Source organism: Mizuhopecten yessoensis, unplaced genomic scaffold, assembly GCF_002113885.1.
Source record: "Mizuhopecten yessoensis strain PY_sf001 unplaced genomic scaffold, ASM211388v2 scaffold4947, whole genome shotgun sequence".
Classification (NCBI taxonomy): Eukaryota; Metazoa; Mollusca; class Bivalvia; order Pectinida; family Pectinidae; genus Mizuhopecten; species Mizuhopecten yessoensis.
This window is the reverse complement of record NW_018405801.1, coordinates 1,718,637-1,740,226: the sequence shown is the minus strand read 5'-3', so window position 1 is coordinate 1,740,226 and position 21,590 is coordinate 1,718,637. Positions and strand designations below refer to the sequence as shown.

At 36.7% G+C, this 21,590-nt stretch overlaps 2 protein-coding genes across 2 annotated transcripts in view; both read left to right on the top strand.

Annotated features, from left to right (window-relative positions):
* LOC110450079 (putative sodium-dependent excitatory amino acid transporter glt-3) overlaps nucleotides 1-3,479 on the top strand; it is a 36,931-nt gene extending 33,452 nt beyond the window's left edge. Inside the window, exon 11 of the mRNA XM_021497327.1 lies at nucleotides 2,836-3,479. Within this exon, the coding sequence (XP_021353002.1) occupies nucleotides 2,836-3,082 (247 nt within the window). The 3' untranslated portion in view covers nucleotides 3,083-3,479. The remainder of the gene's footprint in view (nucleotides 1-2,835) is intronic.
* Nucleotides 3,480-7,886: 4,407 nt separating this feature from the next.
* Nucleotides 7,887-21,590, top strand: part of LOC110450071 — a 28,145-nt gene continuing 14,441 nt past the window's right edge. The window contains exons 1-5 of the mRNA XM_021497315.1: nucleotides 7,887-8,215; nucleotides 13,720-16,866; nucleotides 17,612-17,806; nucleotides 19,844-20,044; nucleotides 20,891-21,055. Of these exons, the coding sequence (XP_021352990.1) occupies nucleotides 8,017-8,215; nucleotides 13,720-16,866; nucleotides 17,612-17,806; nucleotides 19,844-20,044; nucleotides 20,891-21,055 (3,907 nt within the window). The 5' untranslated portion in view covers nucleotides 7,887-8,016. The remainder of the gene's footprint in view (nucleotides 8,216-13,719; nucleotides 16,867-17,611; nucleotides 17,807-19,843; nucleotides 20,045-20,890; nucleotides 21,056-21,590) is intronic.

Genomic DNA, 21,590 nt, shown 5'->3' with positions numbered 1-21,590 from the left:
TGTTTGTTTGTAAACAGGTCTCTGCACTGGGAACAGTTTGATGTTTGTTTGTAAACAGGTCTCTGCACTGGGAACAGTTTGATGTTTGTTTGTAAACAGGTCTCTGCACTGGGAACAGTTTGATGTTTGTTTGTAAACAGGTCTCTGCACTGGGAACAGTTTGATGTTTGTTTGTAAACAGGTCTCTGCACTGGGAACAGTTTGATGTTTGTTTGTAAACAGGTCTCTGCACTGGGAACAGTTTGATGTTTGTTTGTAAACAGGTCTCTGCACTGGGAACAGTTTGATGTTTGTTTGTAAACAGGTCTCTGCACTGGGAACAGTTTGATGTTTGTTTGTAAACAGGTCTCTGCACTGGGAACAGTTTGATGTTTGTTTGTAAACAGGTCTCTGCACTGGGAACAGTTTGATGTTTGTTTGTAAACAGGTCTCTGCACTGGGAACAGTTTGATGTTTGTTTGTAAACAGGTCTCTGCACTGGGAACAGTTTGATGTTTGTTTGTAAACAGGTCTCTGCACTGGGAACAGTTTGATGTTTGTTTGTAAACAGGTCTCTGCACTGGGAACAGTTTGATGTTTGTTTGTAAACAGGTCTCTGCACTGGGAACAGTTTGATGTTTGTTTGTAAACAGGTCTCTGCACTGGGAACAGTTTGATGTTTGTTTGTAAACAGGTCTCTGCACTGGGAACAGTTTGATGTTTGTTTGTAAACAGGTCTCTGCACTGGGAACAGTTTGATGTTTGTTTGTAAACAGGTCTCTGCACTGGGAACAGTTTGATGTTTGTTTGTAAACAGGTCTCTGCACTGGGAACAGTTTGATGTTTGTTTGTAAACAGGTCTCTGCACTGGGAACAGTTTGATGTTTGTTTGTAAACAGGTCTCTGCACTGGGAACAGTTTGATGTTTGTTTGTAAACAGGTCTCTGCACTGGGAACAGTTTGATGTTTGTTTGTAAACAGGTCTCTGCACTGGGAACAGTTTGATGTTTGTTTGTAAACAGGTCTCTGCACTGGGAACAGTTTGATGTTTGTTTGTAAACAGGTCTCTGCACTGGGAACAGTTTGATGTTTGTTTGTAAACAGGTCTCTGCACTGGGAACAGTTTGATGTTTGTTTGTAAACAGGTCTCTGCACTGGGAACAGTTTGATGTTTGTTTGTAAACAGGTCTCTGCACTGGGAACAGTTTGATGTTTGTTTGTAAACAGGTCTCTGCACTGGGAACAGTTTGATGTTTGTTTGTAAACAGGTCTCTGCACTGGGAACAGTTTGATGTTTGTTTGTAAACAGGTCTCTGCACTGGGAACAGTTTGATGTTTGTTTGTAAACAGGTCTCTGCACTGGGAACAGTTTGATGTTTGTTTGTAAACAGGTCTCTGCACTGGGAACAGTTTGATGTTTGTTTGTAAACAGGTCTCTGCACTGGGAACAGTTTGATGTTTGTTTGTAAACAGGTCTCTGCACTGGGAACAGTTTGATGTTTGTTTGTAAACAGGTCTCTGCACTGGGAACAGTTTGATGTTTGTTTGTAAACAGGTCTCTGCACTGGGAACAGTTTGATGTTTGTTTGTAAACAGGTCTCTGCACTGGGAACAGTTTGATGTTTGTTTGTAAACAGGTCTCTGCACTGGGAACAGTTTGATGTTTGTTTGTAAACAGGTCTCTGCACTGGGAACAGTTTGATGTTTGTTTGTAAACAGGTCTCTGCACTGGGAACAGTTTGATGTTTGTTTGTAAACAGGTCTCTGCACTGGGAACAGTTTGATGTTTGTTTGTAAACAGGTCTCTGCACTGGGAACAGTTTGATGTTTGTTTGTAAACAGGTCTCTGCACTGGGAACTGTTTGATGTTTGTTTGTAAACAGGTCTCTGCACTGGGAACTGTTTGATGTTTGTTTGTAAACAGGTCTCTGCACTGGGAACAGTTTGATGGCTGTTTGTAAACAGGTCTCTGCACTGGGAACAGTTTGCGAGAATAACATCTTTGTTATTATATTGTTAAGTGACATTTAGTTATATATTCACCATAAAACACACTAGATGCATTGCACTTGTATTATTGTTAGTTTCGTCTATTATTTAAGTGCACCAAGAAACTAATTCAACGTTGGAAAGACTTAGCGGAAGAGGCCGTGTTTAAAACATTCGGTAAAAGTATACAGATTTTGTTTCAAATTATTTTCTTTTGAATATGTTCTGCTTTCAGTTTAAAAAGTCATTAAACTGTTAAATGTTAAGCGTTCCCGGTAAGGATTCATTCTAAATTTAGACTAAAATCATCTGAAATGAAGCGAAGCTAGCCCCTGTTCAGAATTGGGGGAAGAAGGAGGTACAACAAGAAGTGTTTTTTGTTTTATACTTTAGAAATTTGGTAGACTCACTTGTGTACCAGCGTATAGGCCGCTACTCACATGAGGTAGTTCAAATATACTTTTCCTTTTTTTGTTTGGAAAAAAACCATATTGAAACTACGAATACACAAACACTAAATGTAGGCGTATATAATAAATATAAAAACTGCTGGATAGGAAATCACAAGAGTAGCCACAGGTGGTTAACAAAACAAATTATAATCACTTGCGCTACTTATAACAGCTGTCATAAACACCTATTTATGATTTATTTTGTGATAGGGTGTTGTTTTCTTAAGATAAACAGGTTGATTAAGGATGTTGTCATTTGTCAAAAAGTCATAATATTTACTTGTAAAAAGCGAATATAAAAATTTATAACAGAGTTGGTGACCGTCACTTGAGATAATCCATTACTGCAGTTATTGTCAGCGGTTTCCTCTATCGTCAGATTTTTGTACGTGAAAGAACTTGTTTGTACTTTCAGGGATCGTTTGCGCACTCTTGCAAACTTGATAGTCCAAGCTCTGGGGTCAGTGGGCACTTATAGAGCGTGTCGGTCAGCCCTGCCATTTCAGCCGCGGCCTAGCGTGACCCTAAGTGAGGGATATAAAGGACCAATATCACGTCAGCAGTCCACTGTTTCCGCTTCCGGTTTACCAAAAGAGGATATTGAAGAATTTAAATCGGGCTCAGAGAATAACGGTTATAATGAGCTGACTACAAGGATTTGACATTTGATATTTAGATATATCACTTTTACAATGTATTTTTAAGTTTTTGTGTTCTTTTATACTCGCCAACACTCCATTTAATACAATTAACATTATTTGTATAATCCATTTATGTGAAAAATGTATATACATTCCTGATTTCTGTAGTAATTAAGCACTTCACTTGCATTATTCCGATTTTGAAGTTGTCATATAGTTTGTCACGTACAATGTAATAAGTCGATATAATGAGATTTTTTAATAAAATTTTATAATCTCTACCATGAGTTTGTCCTGTTACATGTACATATGAAACTTTACGATATTTTCCATATTTTACAACTTTGATATAAACAAACTGACATACAATAATTATCTCTTCATTTTATAGGAAAGAGACAGCCACCAGTGTTTAATATTTACAAATATACAACCAGCCAAATTTTAGATTGTTTTATATTTAGGTATTGTCTAGAATGAGTATTGAACATTTCAAAAATACAGGAATCTTATTTTGATGCAATAAGAGAATTTAATCCGAAGCCGAAGGAAGTTAGGAAACATCTTTGATGCATTTCGACTTTCAGCTTGACGTATACTTTTGTCGTCGAAATGAATATTTGGAGGGGTTTGGGGTAGAAAACGTGTTGGATATTAACGCCAGGAATAGCGATAATAGCCTAATCGCGATCTCTATCTTCAATCCAACTGAAAATAAATGTTTGGGAAATCCAACACCAGATCGTATAATCAGATATTGAGAAAAAGCATAAGAAAAAGTGTACTCAAAGGCCAAAGATAATGTCTTAAAAACCTTGAAAACTTGCAGAAATGCCGACAAGAAGTTGTGGTTCTTATTTCACCTGATCTATAGGGTCCTTTCTCTCTTCCTTATGGCGAAGACCATTCGGCTGAAAAGGAGTTTGGTTTGATTTTAAATTGTTTAACGTCGTACCAACAGCTAACAGCAGAGGATGCGGCGGCCATGTTAGATGAACATTCGGAAAGAGAGATTCTTTCTGCTTATCTACTCATATATATCAATTATCGGGTGAATTTTCTTAAATGTTTGGCATGTAGCCTCTGAGGAAATTTCCAAAACCATTTTGCTGAAGAATTTATTATCATTAATTGAGTGAAGATTCATTAGCATGTTGGCGGACGAAGAAAAAGAAGAAACATTGCAAAAGCAATAAATCAAGAAAGAAAGAAATCCGTCGCTTCGATTTTGGACTTATTTGATAAACAATCAATTGTTTCTAAATATTTCTTTACTCTGTCACATATGCATATCGACCATAGACACAAGTACAAATGCATATATGTAGGTGTGAAATATAGATGTATAATATAAACAATTGATAATTGTTCCTCAATTTACCCCTAACTATGTCGTCCCACTGTGTTGGGACTTCCGTTTTCCCATCCTGCCCGAGCAAGCCAGCACGTTACATAAACCAGCAATGTAAGCCTTAAAAATGTCAATATATTAACAAATCTACGATATTTATGCGTAAAGTTAGTTTTAAATGAATATAATCAATCCTTTAGTTATATTTAAGTTTTTAATTTTCTTTGTCTGATCAAGGCAAGATGAATAAATAAAAAACAAAAACAATTATCACTAAGCTATCAAGAAAAAATCTCCCTCTAATATGATTAACTAGGCCTAGTTGTTATTTGTGTGTCGATCGGTCAAATATACTGACCACACACCCATTACTATATCAGCTAAACCTTTACTTAAGCGAGAGTATTTGATAATCTTATTTTGGAACTGAAAGAAAGAAGCATATACCGCATTTGAATTAAGGATCCCTGTCCCACTGCACTGCCGCGTTTGAATTAAGGAGCCCTGTCCCACTGCAGTGCCGCGTTTGAATTAAGGCTCCCTGTCCCACTGCATTGCCGCGTTTGAATTATGGATCCCTGCCCCACTGCACTGCCGCGTTTGAATTAAGGATCCCTGTCCCACTGCACTGCCGTGTTTCTTACACACAACAACCTCCACTTTACTTCCGTTTGGATATAACTGTAGCACATTTGGCTCCAACATCTCCGTTGCCAGGTACACATGTAGCTTATTCGGTTTCAGCGATGGTATAACAATGTGAAGTACAGGGTTCGAATCCCGGACTGTCCCATCTTCGCTAAACAAGTGTTCGCTTCGTATACACTCCACTTATCCTTGGCGGATATAGCCGTGTTCACAGAGCCTTTTAATTTTCCTGCGGTGCCATTCGCTCGATCCAATGAAATCGCGTCTTACATATAGCGCTGTTGACGAAGGAAAACAGTAATGGCGACGCCCTGTACGGAAGCACGTTGTCGTTTATGCCAGAGTGTTTTGTACGGTGGCTGATATGTACCATTTCGTTGTTTCGAAAATCTTAATTCAAGTTGTGTCGTCTTTTCGCCCCGAAAGGACGACAATTAACAAACCTTAATTCTCGCTGTGTCGCCCCGAAAGGACGACAATTAACAAACCTTAATTCTCGTTGTGTCGTCTTTTCGCCCCAATAAGCGCATGCACGATCTTTGGGGAAACCTCTGGAGTGTTAAATCAGTTGGTGGAAATCCTTGACTACGTGTCACATATAAATGATGACCTGGGAAAATATGTGTGCTGCCTTTGGATTGTTTCCATATTGCTCTGTCATTTATACTCCGCCTCGACATACATGTGCTTATGTCAAGACGCCGATGGAGTGTGTATCTAACGGTCATTTTGATTGGTTAAAAGTGTTTTGGGAGAAGAGCGATAACTTGGTATATCCGCTAGGTGGCAGTGGAGGGAATTATGAAAACACGGCTATATCCGACAAGGGTAAGTGGAGTGTATAAGAAGCGAACAATTGGCTAGCGAAGATGAGACTGTCCCCATTGGGTATTTTACATTCAAAATATAGTAACGATTTTCTCTGCTTCACTACGACAACCGCTAGATAAATCCTATCTAAACTACGTCCTCCAAGCGAGAACCGGGGTATTGGCAACGAAACCACAATTGTGATAATAATGATAAAACCATAGACCTTCATATCGCTTAATGAATTAAGACATTTACCAATGAAACAATGACGGCGACCATAAAACCTGTTTGTCAGCATTCGACACCTATATCGGAAATCATCATATTCAGAAACAGCTCTCAATGCATAACCCTTTGCGACATTTTAACACCGTATGTTGGGAACAGGGATGTCACTATCAAGAAAGGGAATGATCACGACAGAAAGATCAAAATCGTCTCAGCATCAAGGCAATCCGCTGATTTAGAAGAGTATTAAGTGTCGTTTATTTTAACTACATGGTCTTTATAAATGATCGACGTGGTCGTCAATCACCAAGTCACACATTAAAATAAAAGCAAGAGCGCCAGTACAAGGGTAAATATTGTTCTCTTTGGACTGCTTAGAGTCTGCTGTAAAATATTGCCTTCACCATTATATCGTTAACCAGGAACACACTTATTCTTGCCAATTATATCGTTAATCAGGAACACACTTATTCTTACCAATTATATCGTTTACCGGGAACACACTTATTCATACCAATTATATCGTTAACCAGGAACACACTTATTCTTACCAATTATATCGTTAACCAGGAACACACTTACTGTTACCAATTATATCGTTAACCAGGAACACACTTATTCTTATCAATTATATCGTTAACCAGGAACACACTTATTCCTACCAATTTAATATGCAGTTACAGTGTACTGTATATCGAGAAATTTTCGCTGCAGTTTTATTCTCGACTTTTTCGCCCTCTGAAATGAGGGCACATTCACCATTACAGCTAGCATTGGTCAACAACATTATTTATATAGTAATTAAATCTGAAAGACGAAATCACATTTGTAATGCTGGGCGATGTAAGATTTTACAAGCGAAGGGCGAAAGTCTGACTGTGCAAAATTGTCCCGGTATGCAGTATTTCATCATCGGCTTTGTCGTGTTATGCACAACATGTTCTCTAATGTTTTACAATCAATTTATTATAATGCCTTCCGCCTTTATTCGAAAAGAAATCTCTCATAATAACAAAACAACGAATGCTTTCATTCAGCTAAAAATAAATGAATGAGTAGTGAGAGGAAAGGTCAAATTTTCTGATCGAAGAAACAGTTTTCGGAAAAGGAAGTTCAAGATTTATGAAATAATTGGTTTGGGCCCTAAATTCAAAACAGATCAAAATAATTTGCAAACCCAATTAAATTACGGACGCCTTTCTTATTGCAATGAATTATATGTACTTTATGGGTGCCTATGTTAATTGAAATAATTACTTTACGAACGCCTATGTTAACGAAATGAAATATACAAGGCGAATATGTAACTGACGTCTGTGTTAATGAAATTAATTAGGAACGCCAGTGTAAGTACATGTAAATGAATCACATTAGTGCTTCGTATGTAATCGAAGTGAATTGCTCACTATATGCCTGTTTCAACGGAAATAATAACTAGATGGACTTTTTGTCAAGAAATTGATCACCTGTAAGCAACTATTTTCATTTTGTTGGTTTTTTTTCAAATGATATATTTTTTTTCGATATAGGAGTCAGTACTAACAAATCTACGCAGGGTGTTCCGATATTCAAAGAATCCAATATACTTTTTTTCCATTCTACCCCAAGAGGAACTCGAAAGTTACCGACATCCGCTTTATCCCACGTCCGGGAAGTTACGCGAATAAAACCGTTGTATTGTGTATTAGCAATGTCACTTGTCATCGCCAAAGCGGCGGACAGATCGGATGACAGATTACTTTATAGCGCACGAGTGCCAAAAACCCTCATTTGCGTCGTAACGGTGTGTGAGGAAACAAGTCCAGTCCAGATAGACCAGCATGGGCTCGCGTTGGTGTTGACAGTCGCAAATCCAAACTCAGCGCCATTTTTAACATGGAATTATTAGTGCGGATTATCACATAACACCGGCACGATGACAGTGGCCCAAATGTTGCCCATAGTTACCCTGTACGCTTCCATTTTCTGTCCGAACAAGCAGCCCATGGGAAACAATGCCGGGAGGGACTATCTGGAACGGTCGGGTCCGAAAACTTGGGAAATCAAATGTTGCGCTCAGGGCTGGAGGTTCGTTCACAGGAGATGTTCGTGTATTCCAATAACCGGGTTGTCCGGTAAGTATTTTGTTTTATGTTAAATTAGATTACGAGAAATTGTTTTAGCTGCAGGAAAAAATTCCAGGTTTGTCATCTATTAATATGTTTTCTGACATAGTTTCTTAAATGTCATGTTTCCCACCCCACTTTTTTTACCCCAGTCATAAAAATCTACCTAGATTATTTTTTGTTTCGGCGATGCACAATATTGTCCTTCAAATTTAACAAGTAATACTTAAACAGCTTTAAAGTATCTCTAACATGACCTGCTGGTATTTCATCGTTTTTATTGTTTGATAAATGTAAGTAACTAAATTCTGCATCTCACTGTGAGAAAAATCCCCTAATTTACCACGTGAAATAGTGTCTGTAAGATTATATAAACACTACCTATAGGAACGTGCTCATACAACAAGACGTTTTTTTCGTTAATGATTCATTATATCACCAAATTTTAATTGATGTATGAAGATTTAGCGTTATATTTACTTGTCTGTCTAAAATACAAATTTACAACTTGAAGTGTGTCTGGGTTTCACGTGAAAGGATAAGTTTTAAACACATATGTCGTCAGTCACTGGTTACGGTAAAGAGCTGATATTTCGCGAGGATGTTATTTTCGTGATAATTGTGATCCGAATTCAATCTGCTAGATAAAAAGTACCGTAAAATATCCGACTAAGTGAAAACCACAGGAAAAACAAGGATAACTCGTGTATGTTGAACGAAAAAAATACACCACGAATTAAATAGATAAAAGTGACGTCGCGGTTAATTATCTACCCGAATTTAGATCATCATACAAATCCCGTACACTATCAAAATGTGCATATCCCACAATGTGTTAAAATGAAACTATTCTGTAGAGTATTGAAACGTACAAATACTGTAGAGAATTGAAACGTACAAATACTTTGTTTAGAATTGGAACGGACAATCATGCATAGTACTGAAGCGTACAACTTGTGTACATCATTGAAACACATACATTTTGTATAGTTTTAAAACATGCATATATTAATATTCTGTATAGTTGAATTGTGCAGGTTCTGTAAATTATTGATAAGTACAACTTGTGTACAGAATCGGAGCAGACAGATCATGCATAGCATTGAAACTTAAAATGAAGTATTGAAACATACGTTTATGCACATTGTTGAAATTAGCATATCTTACTGGATAGTACGTATACATTTTGTATAGTTTTGAAACATACATATTCATATGATGTACAGAAGAAATATTCAAAATTGGCAAAAAAGTATTGAAACGTGCATATTCTATACATTATTAAAATGTACAAATGTTGGAACTTATTGAAACGTACGTATTCTATAACGTATTGAAATGTACACATGTTGTAAAGTATTGAAACGTATATTTCATGCATAATATACACATTTGCATATTCTGTACAGTATTGGTATGTTCACATTCTGTACGGCATCGAAACATAAATATGTTTACAGAATTGAAAAGTATATATTCTGTAGAAAATCGAAATCGATATTTTCTGTACAGTATTGGAATTTACATGTTGTGTTTGGTATTGGAATATAAACATTCTCCACAATAAGTAAAGTACATAATCCGTACACTACGTTAAATATTTGAGTTTGATTGGACTACAAAGTGCTTAATCTTATTTGATTTAGCTCACATTTGACTAAACCTGACAGGGGCTCAGTCATGACCTCAAACTTTAACAATGATTTTGAATAACAGTATTGCTATTTCGCTCTCTGATCAAAACGCAACATACAAAATCTACTTAATTATAAATTGCCATAGATGGTCGTACATTGATAATTACATACTTGTAACGTCACACTTTTATCATCATTAAATTCATATTAATCCAATTGAATTGACGTCATATTATCTAAATGTAAAAACAAAACAAGTACACCTAACAATGATAGTGTTTAAAAGCAATATTCAATCCATTAAAAACATAAAGTTTACTTCGATTATTAAACAGTTATACGATTTCCAATCAAATGTGTCGATACATATAATTAAAATACCCAAGTAATATCCCCGTGTAGCAAACTATGAACTGTGAAATCAGATATTTTAGTGGAGCTTTCCCGACAAAACGACATTTCGGTAGTATAGGAATTCGTGGATTACGAGTACCCACTCAAACGATGAATTGGTCTATTTGTAATTACTTCGTGGACCTATGAATTAGTGGATGAAGATTATCCACGAAAACAACGAAATTAAAACACCACGAAAATTAGTAGCTGTTATTAATGTAATTTTAGAGGATATTCCATTTCGTACTGTAATACATGTAGCCCTAAGTCGCTTTGCAAGACGTAAGGAAACATCGCTTAAAATCAATTATTAAAGTTTAAAACACCAAGACTTATCAGGAGCTGCTTTTTATCAGCAAGTAATTACTGGTCATAAGCCACCTCTGCTTATACCTCCAGATTTGGATTGGAACTTGAGATGTATTCTGTTCTGTTTGCCGTTGGACCCGGTTTCTAACGACCCATTTTTTCCTTAGTGCCACCTCACTAGTATGCTACAATACATACACCGTAGCCTCAATCCCAGACCATTTTATACTCGACCTTGATTAATTGAAAAGTTAGGGCAGGTGAGAAACACTTTCACTGACAATTCATACTTAAACAAGTTCAGGGCTTGAATTGATTGTTAACCTCCCCCCCCCCCCCCCCCCCCCCCGCCACAAATTTAAGGATATCTCTGTGTAATGAAAAACTCTAGAGTTTCCGTAAAATTATATTGTATACAAACGAATGAACCATTACAACTAGTGTGCAAGTAAAATAAAAGCCAATGCACACCCTTGCAAGGTTGTCAATGAGTGTACACAGCTATGATGCACCAGTGATCGTAAAACACTCATTATTATACTGTTGCTAGGACACTGTCTATCGACCTTATATGATTTATAAGTATACTGCTGTATTTTGAGGAACGTGCGACAGGTTGATTGTCGTGACTGACCCAGATTAGTCAGTTTCCCCTCAAATCAGCAGTTTCTCGGCCAGGTGACATTCGGTTTTACCTATTCTATTCCATCGGATATGGACAGTTGTCACGAAAGTGAGCCATACTTGTCCCAGGTGAACTTGGAAAGGAACGATTTCCATCTATATGTAAAGTACATGCACATAAGACATTGATCTATATAGGCAGTTGCCTTCCGATTGGCACTGAAGGTGACTTTCTATAGACGTCACATTTTAATGATATATTAAGAATGTACTTTTCTGAGGTTTTAATCACGTTCAAGTCTCGTTTTGATCTGGTGTAACGGGTTTATGTAGCAAATTTAATAATTTATTAATTTAATAGCAAACACACATCTAAAAATATGTCAAAAAACTAGATGACTGTTGTTGGTACATTTATTTTTACAAGAATTTAAAAGAAATGACCAATTCAGCGGCCATTTTGAAAATGTGTATTATATGTAATGTGTATTTCTTGCGCTTCACAAAAGGCTAATATTTCACCTTTTTTGACACTAAATTGATCACTTAAATTGTCATTGTGTCGTAATTTTTAATTTTAGCAGGTTCAATTTTGCTGTACAACTTTATAATGTTCAATATGATAAAAAGAATATGCAACAAAGTGGAAAGTTATACATTATTGGTATTTAATTTTTACATATTTAGTATAACTGAAACACTTTTGATTTTTGACCCCGAAAAAGGTGAAATATAGCACAAATAATAATGGGACAAAAAAGAAGCACACGAAATGATATTTTCATCAATTCTACAAACATTCATACATACACACTTATAAGAAATTGTATGAATTTGTTCTGCAAATGGTCAAAACCAAACAAATCACCTAAAATCACATATTGTGTTAAATTGGCATCTTTGACCGATCATAGCACAAAAACGAAAATAGGGACAATTTTTTTTAGCATTTTCTATTATGCCATTAACTCCCTTTTCCAAAAATCCATATAAGAAAAAAAGTTTTATACAGGAATATTTTGACTTCTCAGAGGTGTACATCCTTGGACTGTAAGAGATCATTTTCACACATAAAAGTTTTAATTTTCGTTCATCGCGTTCTATACGGTTGAACTGGTTGGATCAGAGTTGTCCGTTTATTAAATAAGATCGGACCTAGTAATCTGATGCTGCTTTCAGACGAGCCTTGGCAAAGCCTCACAAGGCCTGCATAAACTTTTGCAGGTCCGCCAGGATTTATATCCGAAAATGTTACATTTAAAAACGGACGTACCGGTTGTTCCGCATACACATAGAGGCCTCAAATAAATCCAGATTTCATTGTAAAACAAATAGACTTAAGCATATGTCCCAATAGAACTATATTCTGCAGAAACGATATTTTTTCTTTTATGTATACTGCTTAGGAGATATTGGAGACCCGCTGAATCCCACTAAATATGTATTGCACGAGGCGACTCATGTGGAGGATCGTGCAGACTCATGCATTTTCTCCTGTGTCTTCTGCTTATGGGAAAATTCGATCTCCTGCAACCATTTAGACATTTTGGCTACCTTTCTTATACATTTTACCTACCAGGCTACTAACTACTCATGTGAGCAGATGCAGCAGTATTTTGGTATAGTCATTAAAAATAAGAACAAAGAGAACTAATGCAATATTTTAAGACTGAAAACGAAATTATTCATTTGTATATGAACATCATTCGAAATATTTCTAAAATAAATGTAGCAGACTTAGCTCGAAGAAGAAAAACTCCTACTACTCGAAATATTATGCGCATTGGTTCTGTTATGATATATCTGTTTCCCTTGCTTATAGATGTATTTATTTTACGAATTTGATCCTTAGCTCTTGATTAATAGACGCGAAAACAAATGATATATAGAAGAAATTTATTGAAAATAAAGACAACACGGTGTATGTGTATTGCTATTATTCAAGGAGGGGAGATATAAGTTTCAGCTAATAATTTGTTTCCCGAACAGCATTGATAAATTATATATTGGATGGTCGGTTGGCGCAGTGGATAACGCACCAGCCTTCAAACCATGACGTCAGGGTTTCTACTTCCCAATCGGACGTCAACTGGTTTGCTCAACTGCAAGACCACGTTGGTTTTCTCAAGGGATTTCGGTTGCCCTCCCTCATAATCCCCGCAGACAATTTATATAAGCCGTAATAACTAATTTCGTAATTTTTGCAAAATAAGACAAAAAAGATTTTTTTTTATACAAAAAATAAAATATTTAACAATATACGGACAAATTATGGACAAAAGACAATAAATACAGTTGGGAGCAAACGTATCTTGGTATCTAGTGCACTTTGTAGTGCACACGTAGTGAACAATGAAGTGCACTAGACCAAACATTGATGTGCACTCCAGTTCACTTCAATGTTAACTCCAGTGCTCTACGTTGTTAAATCCAGTTATTACGGTGTTAACACCAGCGCACAACGGGATGCACATATAAATAATACGCTTTCAGCATAGTTGAACACTAAACTAAATGAAGCATTATAAAACCACATTTTGTTTGCAGGCTATGGCCAACATCCTGGTAATGGAATGCATGGGATCAAGCCATCCATGGGTAACGGTCCGGGAAACCCGTTCTTACCTAAGGATCTGCATGGTCAAGTGGACATGATGACTTCTTCCGGTGCCGATGTGTATCATACCATTAATCATAATACATTTCAACTTGTAGATTTTATAAAGGATAACCGTGCTAAACAAAACTTGAATTCCAATCGAAGAAATGCATTCCTTCTTCAAACACACAGACTGAACCTTCAAAAATATCTGAGGCAAAAACAAATATTTTCAAGAAGCAATGTCAATAGTGACCTTTCATTAAATGGAAAACATCTTGTTCCTATAAGACATTCACAGTCAAATGGGAAAGGGAATTTAATTGTAGTAACAACGCGTCGGAGGGAAAATAACAGACCCAGCTTGGAAAGTAACCAAAATGCTAATGTTCTTGTTGACAGGCACAATACGGCCGGTACAAACTCATTAGATAGTCATGTTGTGTTAGGGAATAATGGTAACACACCTGATGGAACACAATGGATACCTGATATTTCACAGACGTTTTCGGGTAGTTCTCCTTCCGGAAATACATTTCCCGTGAATAGTGTTACAAATAGTGGAGGAGTCTTACGTTCTCCCGCCAGTACGCAATGGATTCCTGATCATTCACAGACGCTTTCGGGTGGTTCTCCTCCCGGAAATACATTTCCCGTGAATAGTGTTACAAATAACGGAGGAGTCTTACGTTCTCCCGCCAGTACGCAATGGATTCCTGATCATTTACAGACGCTTTCGGGTGGTTTTCCTTCCGGAAATACATTTCTCGTGAATAGTGTTACAAATAGTGGAGGAGTCTTACGTTCTCCCGCCAGTACGCAATGGATTCCTGATCATTCACAGACGCTTTCGGGTGGTTCTCCTCCCGGAAATACCTTTCCCATGGATAGTGTTACAAATAGTGGAGGGGTATTACGTTCTCCCGCCAGTACCGGTACCGCAGGGGCTACGGGTAGCATGCTCGACGTGTTTGCACCTACACAATCACAGTTTGTTGCAGATGGAGCTCTCTCCAACACCGGTAACGGCAACTTCCGGAACAGTATTGGAGCAGATAAAACACTCAGACAAACCGGAACTATTGGCCTGGGTGGTCTTAGAACAAACGGGATGTCTGCAGATATCGGTGTTGGACTTAATTCTGGTCAAAACAGAGGCAGACGTCTAAATTCAATGAAGAATGGCGGTGGTGTTGGCTCTACTAGTGGTATTAACTTAAATTCGAATGGTGGCATTAATTCAAACGGTGGGGGAAAATTCATGAATCCCCTTCAAGCAAATAATATTGGTATAGATAGTCTAAAGGTTAATGGTGTTACTGATTTCAGTGGAAACATAAATATTGATTCGACCATCGGCAGGAATATTGATTTGAATAGTGGTGGAGTATTCGCTGGTCCCTCCCATACCGATGTTACATCAGGAGCAAATATCAATTTGAACGGAGGTAGTCCTCAAAGTGGAAAAGGTAGAAATTTCGATTTTAGTCGCGATGGAACCTTCGCAATTGATAATCAGTTTGTGCGGAAATCAAATGGTGGCGAAAACTCTGTGAACTCTCATTTACAATCAACGATTAAGATGGATTCGAATTTTAAAAATCAGGCATCTTTCGCTTCCGATATAACCATGGGAGGTATTGGCAATTCAATAGTTGGCGATTTCGGCATGGAACCTCTCCAATCGGTAACAGGTAGAAGTAACAGCTTCAACTTAAATTCGCAAGATCCTGGTTTCATTCCAGATTCTGGGTTTAACATGTTTGATCAAAGCAATACATTTGATCTAGCTGGATCAGTAACGAATAAAGATACCTCAAATCAAAATCCTGGCGGTGCTGCTTCTAATGGGATTGGTCTGGATCTTTCATCCATGCCCGGAGCCGAGTTATTTTCTGCTCTGATGAGGAATGGAGGTGGTTTAGGCCAAGTAGGTGGGAATATTGTTCCTGACAACAACATAAATCCTACCGCTAGACAACAGCAAATATTTCCCCAAATTACTGGTGGTGTTAATAATGGACTACTTCATAACTCTGATACGACGCAGTCTTTAATTGATCAACTCACAGCTTTGAATAAGGCAAACAACATGCTGGAATCTAGGCCTAAGTTTAACAGTGGCTTGGGGGATATGTCAATTATCAATGGCCTGGGGAGCTCTTTGGGTTTGAACGGAAATGACTTGTCAGTTGGAATTGCTGATAGTATTGCGTCCTCTACATTCGATAACAGTATACCTACAGATCCTTCAATGATGAATAATGCAATGTTACTGGCCGATACAAGAATTCTAGAGAGCCCAACATCTCTTCCACCTAGGTTAGTTACAGAGACTATTTTATTGGACACTCAGAACCCGCTGATCAAACAAAATTCATCAAATAGAAAGTTCACTGTTGATATAACCAGCGGGGATCCTTCAGTCAGGGGAACCGTCAATAGTGGGGTATCAACAGCTGGGACACCTGGAAGAGGACTTGTAGTTGATGGAATATCGAGGGAGGTTTTGGCCGAAAGTCACATCGGCAATATGGGCGTGGGAGAGGCCAGAGGGAAAAACATGGGTATGACGGATTTTGGTGTAGTAAACAGTGGTATAGTAGGAACTGGTTTATTGGGTGGTGGCTCGAGCGCCGGAGGAAGAATGAATGAAAGATTGCCAGGTGGATCAAACTCATTAGGCTTGAACATCGGAGTAAATACAGCTACTGTTCCAGGTAGTACAAACGTACTGTTTGATGGCTCCGCAAGAACCCCAAAGCAAATAGTCAAACCAGTGGACATATCTGGTTCCAATGCATCTGTAGGCTCTAAGGTAACAAGAAGTCAGTCTGGATTTGGTGTAAGCGGTTTACAAAGTGTTCCGCGAATTGTGCATCGACCCTCGAATGAACAATCTGCCATTGAGACTTCCATCAATCAGATATTGACGATCTCGGCAGCCGAGACTGAAATTGCAAAGGCCGCCAAGAAATCAACTTCGGAACAGGAAAGAGGGGCTTCTGCAGCAAATGTTGGAGGGAGGTTCGTTAGTCAGACCGAATTAGGACTTTCATCCATCCGTTCCAGCAAGGACGGTACACTATCGCCAGGTAAAGATTGTTAAATGTGTCAGCTGTGGAATATTTGAGCAAATCTTTCTTCATTATACATGAATGCTAATTTAGTACTGTATGTGGATTCGATATCATTGATCTTATTGAAGTTTTAACACCGTCTTAGTGAGTGACTGAAGTAAACGGTATTTTCTGAAAGAAACTTTTTTATTATGTATATTAGAGGTATGGTATGTTTACTCAAGGTTTTGTCTTGATTTTCTTGTTCCACACAGATAGTAAGATAGTAAGGGGGTAAGGTGCATTACATATTTCCTACATATCTGATTGAGTATTTTATTCCAAATGCTTTTAAAGTAATGACTGTATTTTGAAGATTGCAGCAAAATATTAATCTTAATTTCAGAATATTTTAAAGTTATCTTCTGAACAAATTAAGAAGTTTATCATCCCTTTCTACTGAAAAAATAAAATGCTATAACTGCAAAACAAACCCGGAATGAGCTATTCAATAATTATAACTGATCCATGTCTTATCAATTAACTGTAAAATAAACAACGTTATCAGAATCGTCTAATAGTCTAGTCAACAACGCAATTATACTATGATTAAGGTATATTGCGAAAGTAACACTTGTCCTTGAAAGTCATAGTACTATCGCTCACTCTGTACCTATAATTTGATCAAAACCTTCAAAATTATAACACCAAACTTGTTTTCTTTGTTCCTCGATTGTTTATCATCTTTTTAATATTCTCTTTATTTTCAATTTTTACACAGCCGTTTGTCTTGGGTGCACTATGGATGGCGGATTAGGATACATACGTCATCCCTCCCGGTGTGATCAATTTGTCGTATGTTATCCGGATCAGTCTGGTCTCTTTAAACCTCGAGTACAAGATTGTCCTTACGGACAGTTCTGGAGTAATATTGATGTCACATGCAAACCATCTAAAGACGTCAACTGCGAACACGGTGAGACAAACTAATTGCTTCAATAAGTTATATCGAGACAAAGTTGAAGAACTTATGACTTAATTTCTGCTGTTTTGCATTGTTCTGTAAGGAGGGTACTTATTATGTTTAATGCAAAGTTGTCAATATTTGTTTTCCATTTTTGTGAAGTCACGTGAATTTCTGAACATTTAGCTGATAATAAAAAAATATAAATTATATTTATCCTGAACGTACAGATTAAATTTTAATTGTTATTTCCTAAAGTTTGAGTTAAGAGTTGTTATTTTAATTTAACTCGTGACCATCCTAACAAGATTGTAAATTAATTCACTCTTTCTTCTTTCACTCCGTAATTCCACATCACTTAGTCCTTGAATGTTTTTGTCGTTTATTTTTGTTTGTTTGCTTGTCCCTTTTTTTATTATAAGTGGCTTTTTAATTTTTGTTCGGTATTAACCGATATATATGTACATAGTTAATTCTTCTATGATTACGATTTAACGCAGTTGATGTAATTTTCATTTATTAAATAATACCTGTTGAAAAACCGGTTTTGTGTTAATAACACCTTTTTTGTTTTTATAGTTTTTGCATTATTAATAATTGATCAACATCTATAAGGATCTTTTTTTTGCGTTATTAACGATTTAACAATTAAAAGATTTCTTCATGAATTTTCCTTTTTCTTTCTTTTGACGAATAGTTAGGTTGTGCAGGCATATATTCCTTGTAAAATTAACCGAGTTGCTAATATTTGAATAATTGTATCCAAAATATTTCTTAATCAGTAGAATAAATTCATATTTAAACATAACAGAATACAGCTATATGGACATGCGATACACTGACAGTATGACAGACTACACGATTAGATATTTCCATGGATTTTTTTATGCTTTGTGGGATTTTTTTTATCATTAGTATTTAATAACCTAATCACTATACTAACATAATTCTCTATATACGTCAGAATAACTCCCCCACAACAGAATAATTATGTTGTTTTGTCAATAAACACAACACTTAAGGCAACTCTATGAGCTTGACCTATATGGTCAAGGCATCTGTGCTTGGGGTCAGTAATAGTGAGAGTAACAACATGATACTTGCAATGTTCCCCTCTACGATGTGTCAATATGGGTTCATAGAACGTGAGATATGCTACGGTATTATCAGTCTTGTATACAAATTGCATAGCAGTATACAAAGACGAGACATTTTTACATTAGGGCGTACAATGATACACCGATAGCCACAGATAAACCACTACGCTTGAATTCCGATCAATGCTTTTCGCCACTGCACAACCGTCCCAAAACTGACATACAATTCCAAGGACAATCCCTAAACAAATTATACCATGCAGTATCAAAATCAACACACATATCGCAGTAAATTTAATCATAGTTATTTATAGACTAAGTCAAATGATTTTGGCTAAAATCAAGTATAATTTGCAACATTTCAATTATATCTATGGCTTCTTTTTTGTCTTTAACGGAAATTTCATCTGTATGCACATTTTAATGTTACGTAAGGCGATTAATACCCACTCGTGTCTTTTTAGCTTTCGTTAGTCAATATACAAGTTATTAAACATTCAGTCAGTCTTTTATGGATACAGAAAGAAAACCGTTTTCTCATAATTCATCTATGGATGCATAGTTTCCCTGTGATCATTGGTCATCATAATAATTCGGTACTGTTTTTCCTATTGATAAACAAACCGCACTTTTGTATGACATAATGGAATTTTGATAATTTGGAAATCAATGGCATATTTCTCTTTCAACAAAGCATATCTTTTTTTTCTTCATTTTCTTCAATTTCGTCTATTCCTTTTACGTCGTAGTTCTTTTTTTATATGGTTAATATATCATCCAAACATTTTTCTCGTTAAATAAAAAACATTGCCCTTAATTATCTGAATTTAGAAAGTGTTATGTTATTTTATTTATAAGAATAACATATTAACGTACAATGCCTTAATACTATATGATACAATAAAGAAGAGCATTTTTATAATTTTTACTTATTTGTTCCTATATCAAACAGATTTCTGTAAAAAGCTTGCAGACAAGTTCCAATTCTCACATACGACCAACTGTGTCGCATACTGGCAGTGCCAGGCCGGTCATTCGGTCATGAGGTGCTGTCCTGAGGGGAAAATATTTGTCCAAGGAGAGGGATGTATCTTCAGCTCTGTGTGTGCGGACAGGTGTCCAGTAAGCAGCCCGTTACAGTTTATGTGGCAAGGTAAATATTGATCTATTAGCGTTATAATTCTTAAACCAGAACTTTAGTAGTCGTTTCTTAACGCGACAGCTCTCAGGGTAGAAATTACACAAATAATAATGTCTTAATACTAAACGATTAATTTTCACACATACAAAAAGGTTCGGAAGCGGTAAATGTGTTTTCCCCGCGTATATCAACAATGTGTTAGTTAATACTGCATTTATTCAACCAATAAATAATATTTAGAAAAAATGTTGTACCAGATTATTTTCACATTTCTTTTGCAATAAGATGAATCCATCTTGTCATTGTTTTGCTCAAGGAAACAAACAAACTAAATTCCCTGAAGAGTTTTGTAGTGAAATTCAATTTAGACCTAACTATTTCAGAAGTGCAATTTCACGAAGATGCAAAACATTTAACTAAGCTTAATAAAAGCGTCATCCTTTAGTATCATACAATTTCACTAAAATATATATATTATCGATAAAGTAATAAAAATATCACTACCGAAGCAACTGCTTGAACAACAATAGCTTTTTAATAATGTGCAATTCTTCTTAAAGTTCATATACCGCTTCACTTAGCTAGATTTGAACGGAGACAAGATAGGCATCAAATCGTATATAGGAAACTTTCTGTGAAATCAGCTATTTCTGACAAAATACCATTTCGTGGGTACATGGATTCGCGATTACGAGTACCCACTCAAATGAAGAATTGCATTGCTTGTAATTACTTCACCTACCTATGAATTCGTGGATGAAGATTACCCACGAACCCCCCNATGGTATAAATATGTCCTCTGTATATTGACTCAATTGTATACGATTTCTTTTTGAATTAAGCGCCTTAATTTTCCAGAAAATTGTAACAAGAGACCCGTTACGTCCGATGTGACAGCATACGAGAAGCAGATTTCTTCAGGATGGGTTTCTGAGAAGTGCAGTGTCGGGCAGATTTACAAAGGGGAGATTTGTGACTGTATACCAGCAGCCATGGGGAATCCAACTTATTCGTTCAAAGGAGGCGAGTTTCAGCATTGTTTAAACGCTGCTTGTTTTATGTTTGTTGATATATTTTGTCACTCATTTATATTTTACGAACAAGTATTACATTTATGATTTATTTCATGATTATCGGAGCATTGTATGCAGTGAAACTTGTGCTCGGTCAATTGGTCGCCCTCTACAAATTTATATCTGTCCAGTGTGTCCGCCCTTCACACGTGATTACTATATAGGGCATGCTGTGAATTTATAATCACCATCATGATAAATTTGCCCTCATTGTGGATAGCAAACAATGGTGGAAGTTAATTAATTATATAATGATATCATATTCTGATATGTATGAAATAAACAATTTCGTCACATCGTCGTACAGAAGAATAATACCAATTGTTCACACAGTCATAGCCTGATAAAGAAGACAGTCGGTCTCACTCAGTCATAGCCTGATAAAGAAACCAGTCGTCTCATTCAGTCATAGCCTGATAAAGAAACCAGTCGGTCTCCCTCAGTCATAGCCTGATAAAGAAACCAGTCGGTCTCCCTCAGTCATA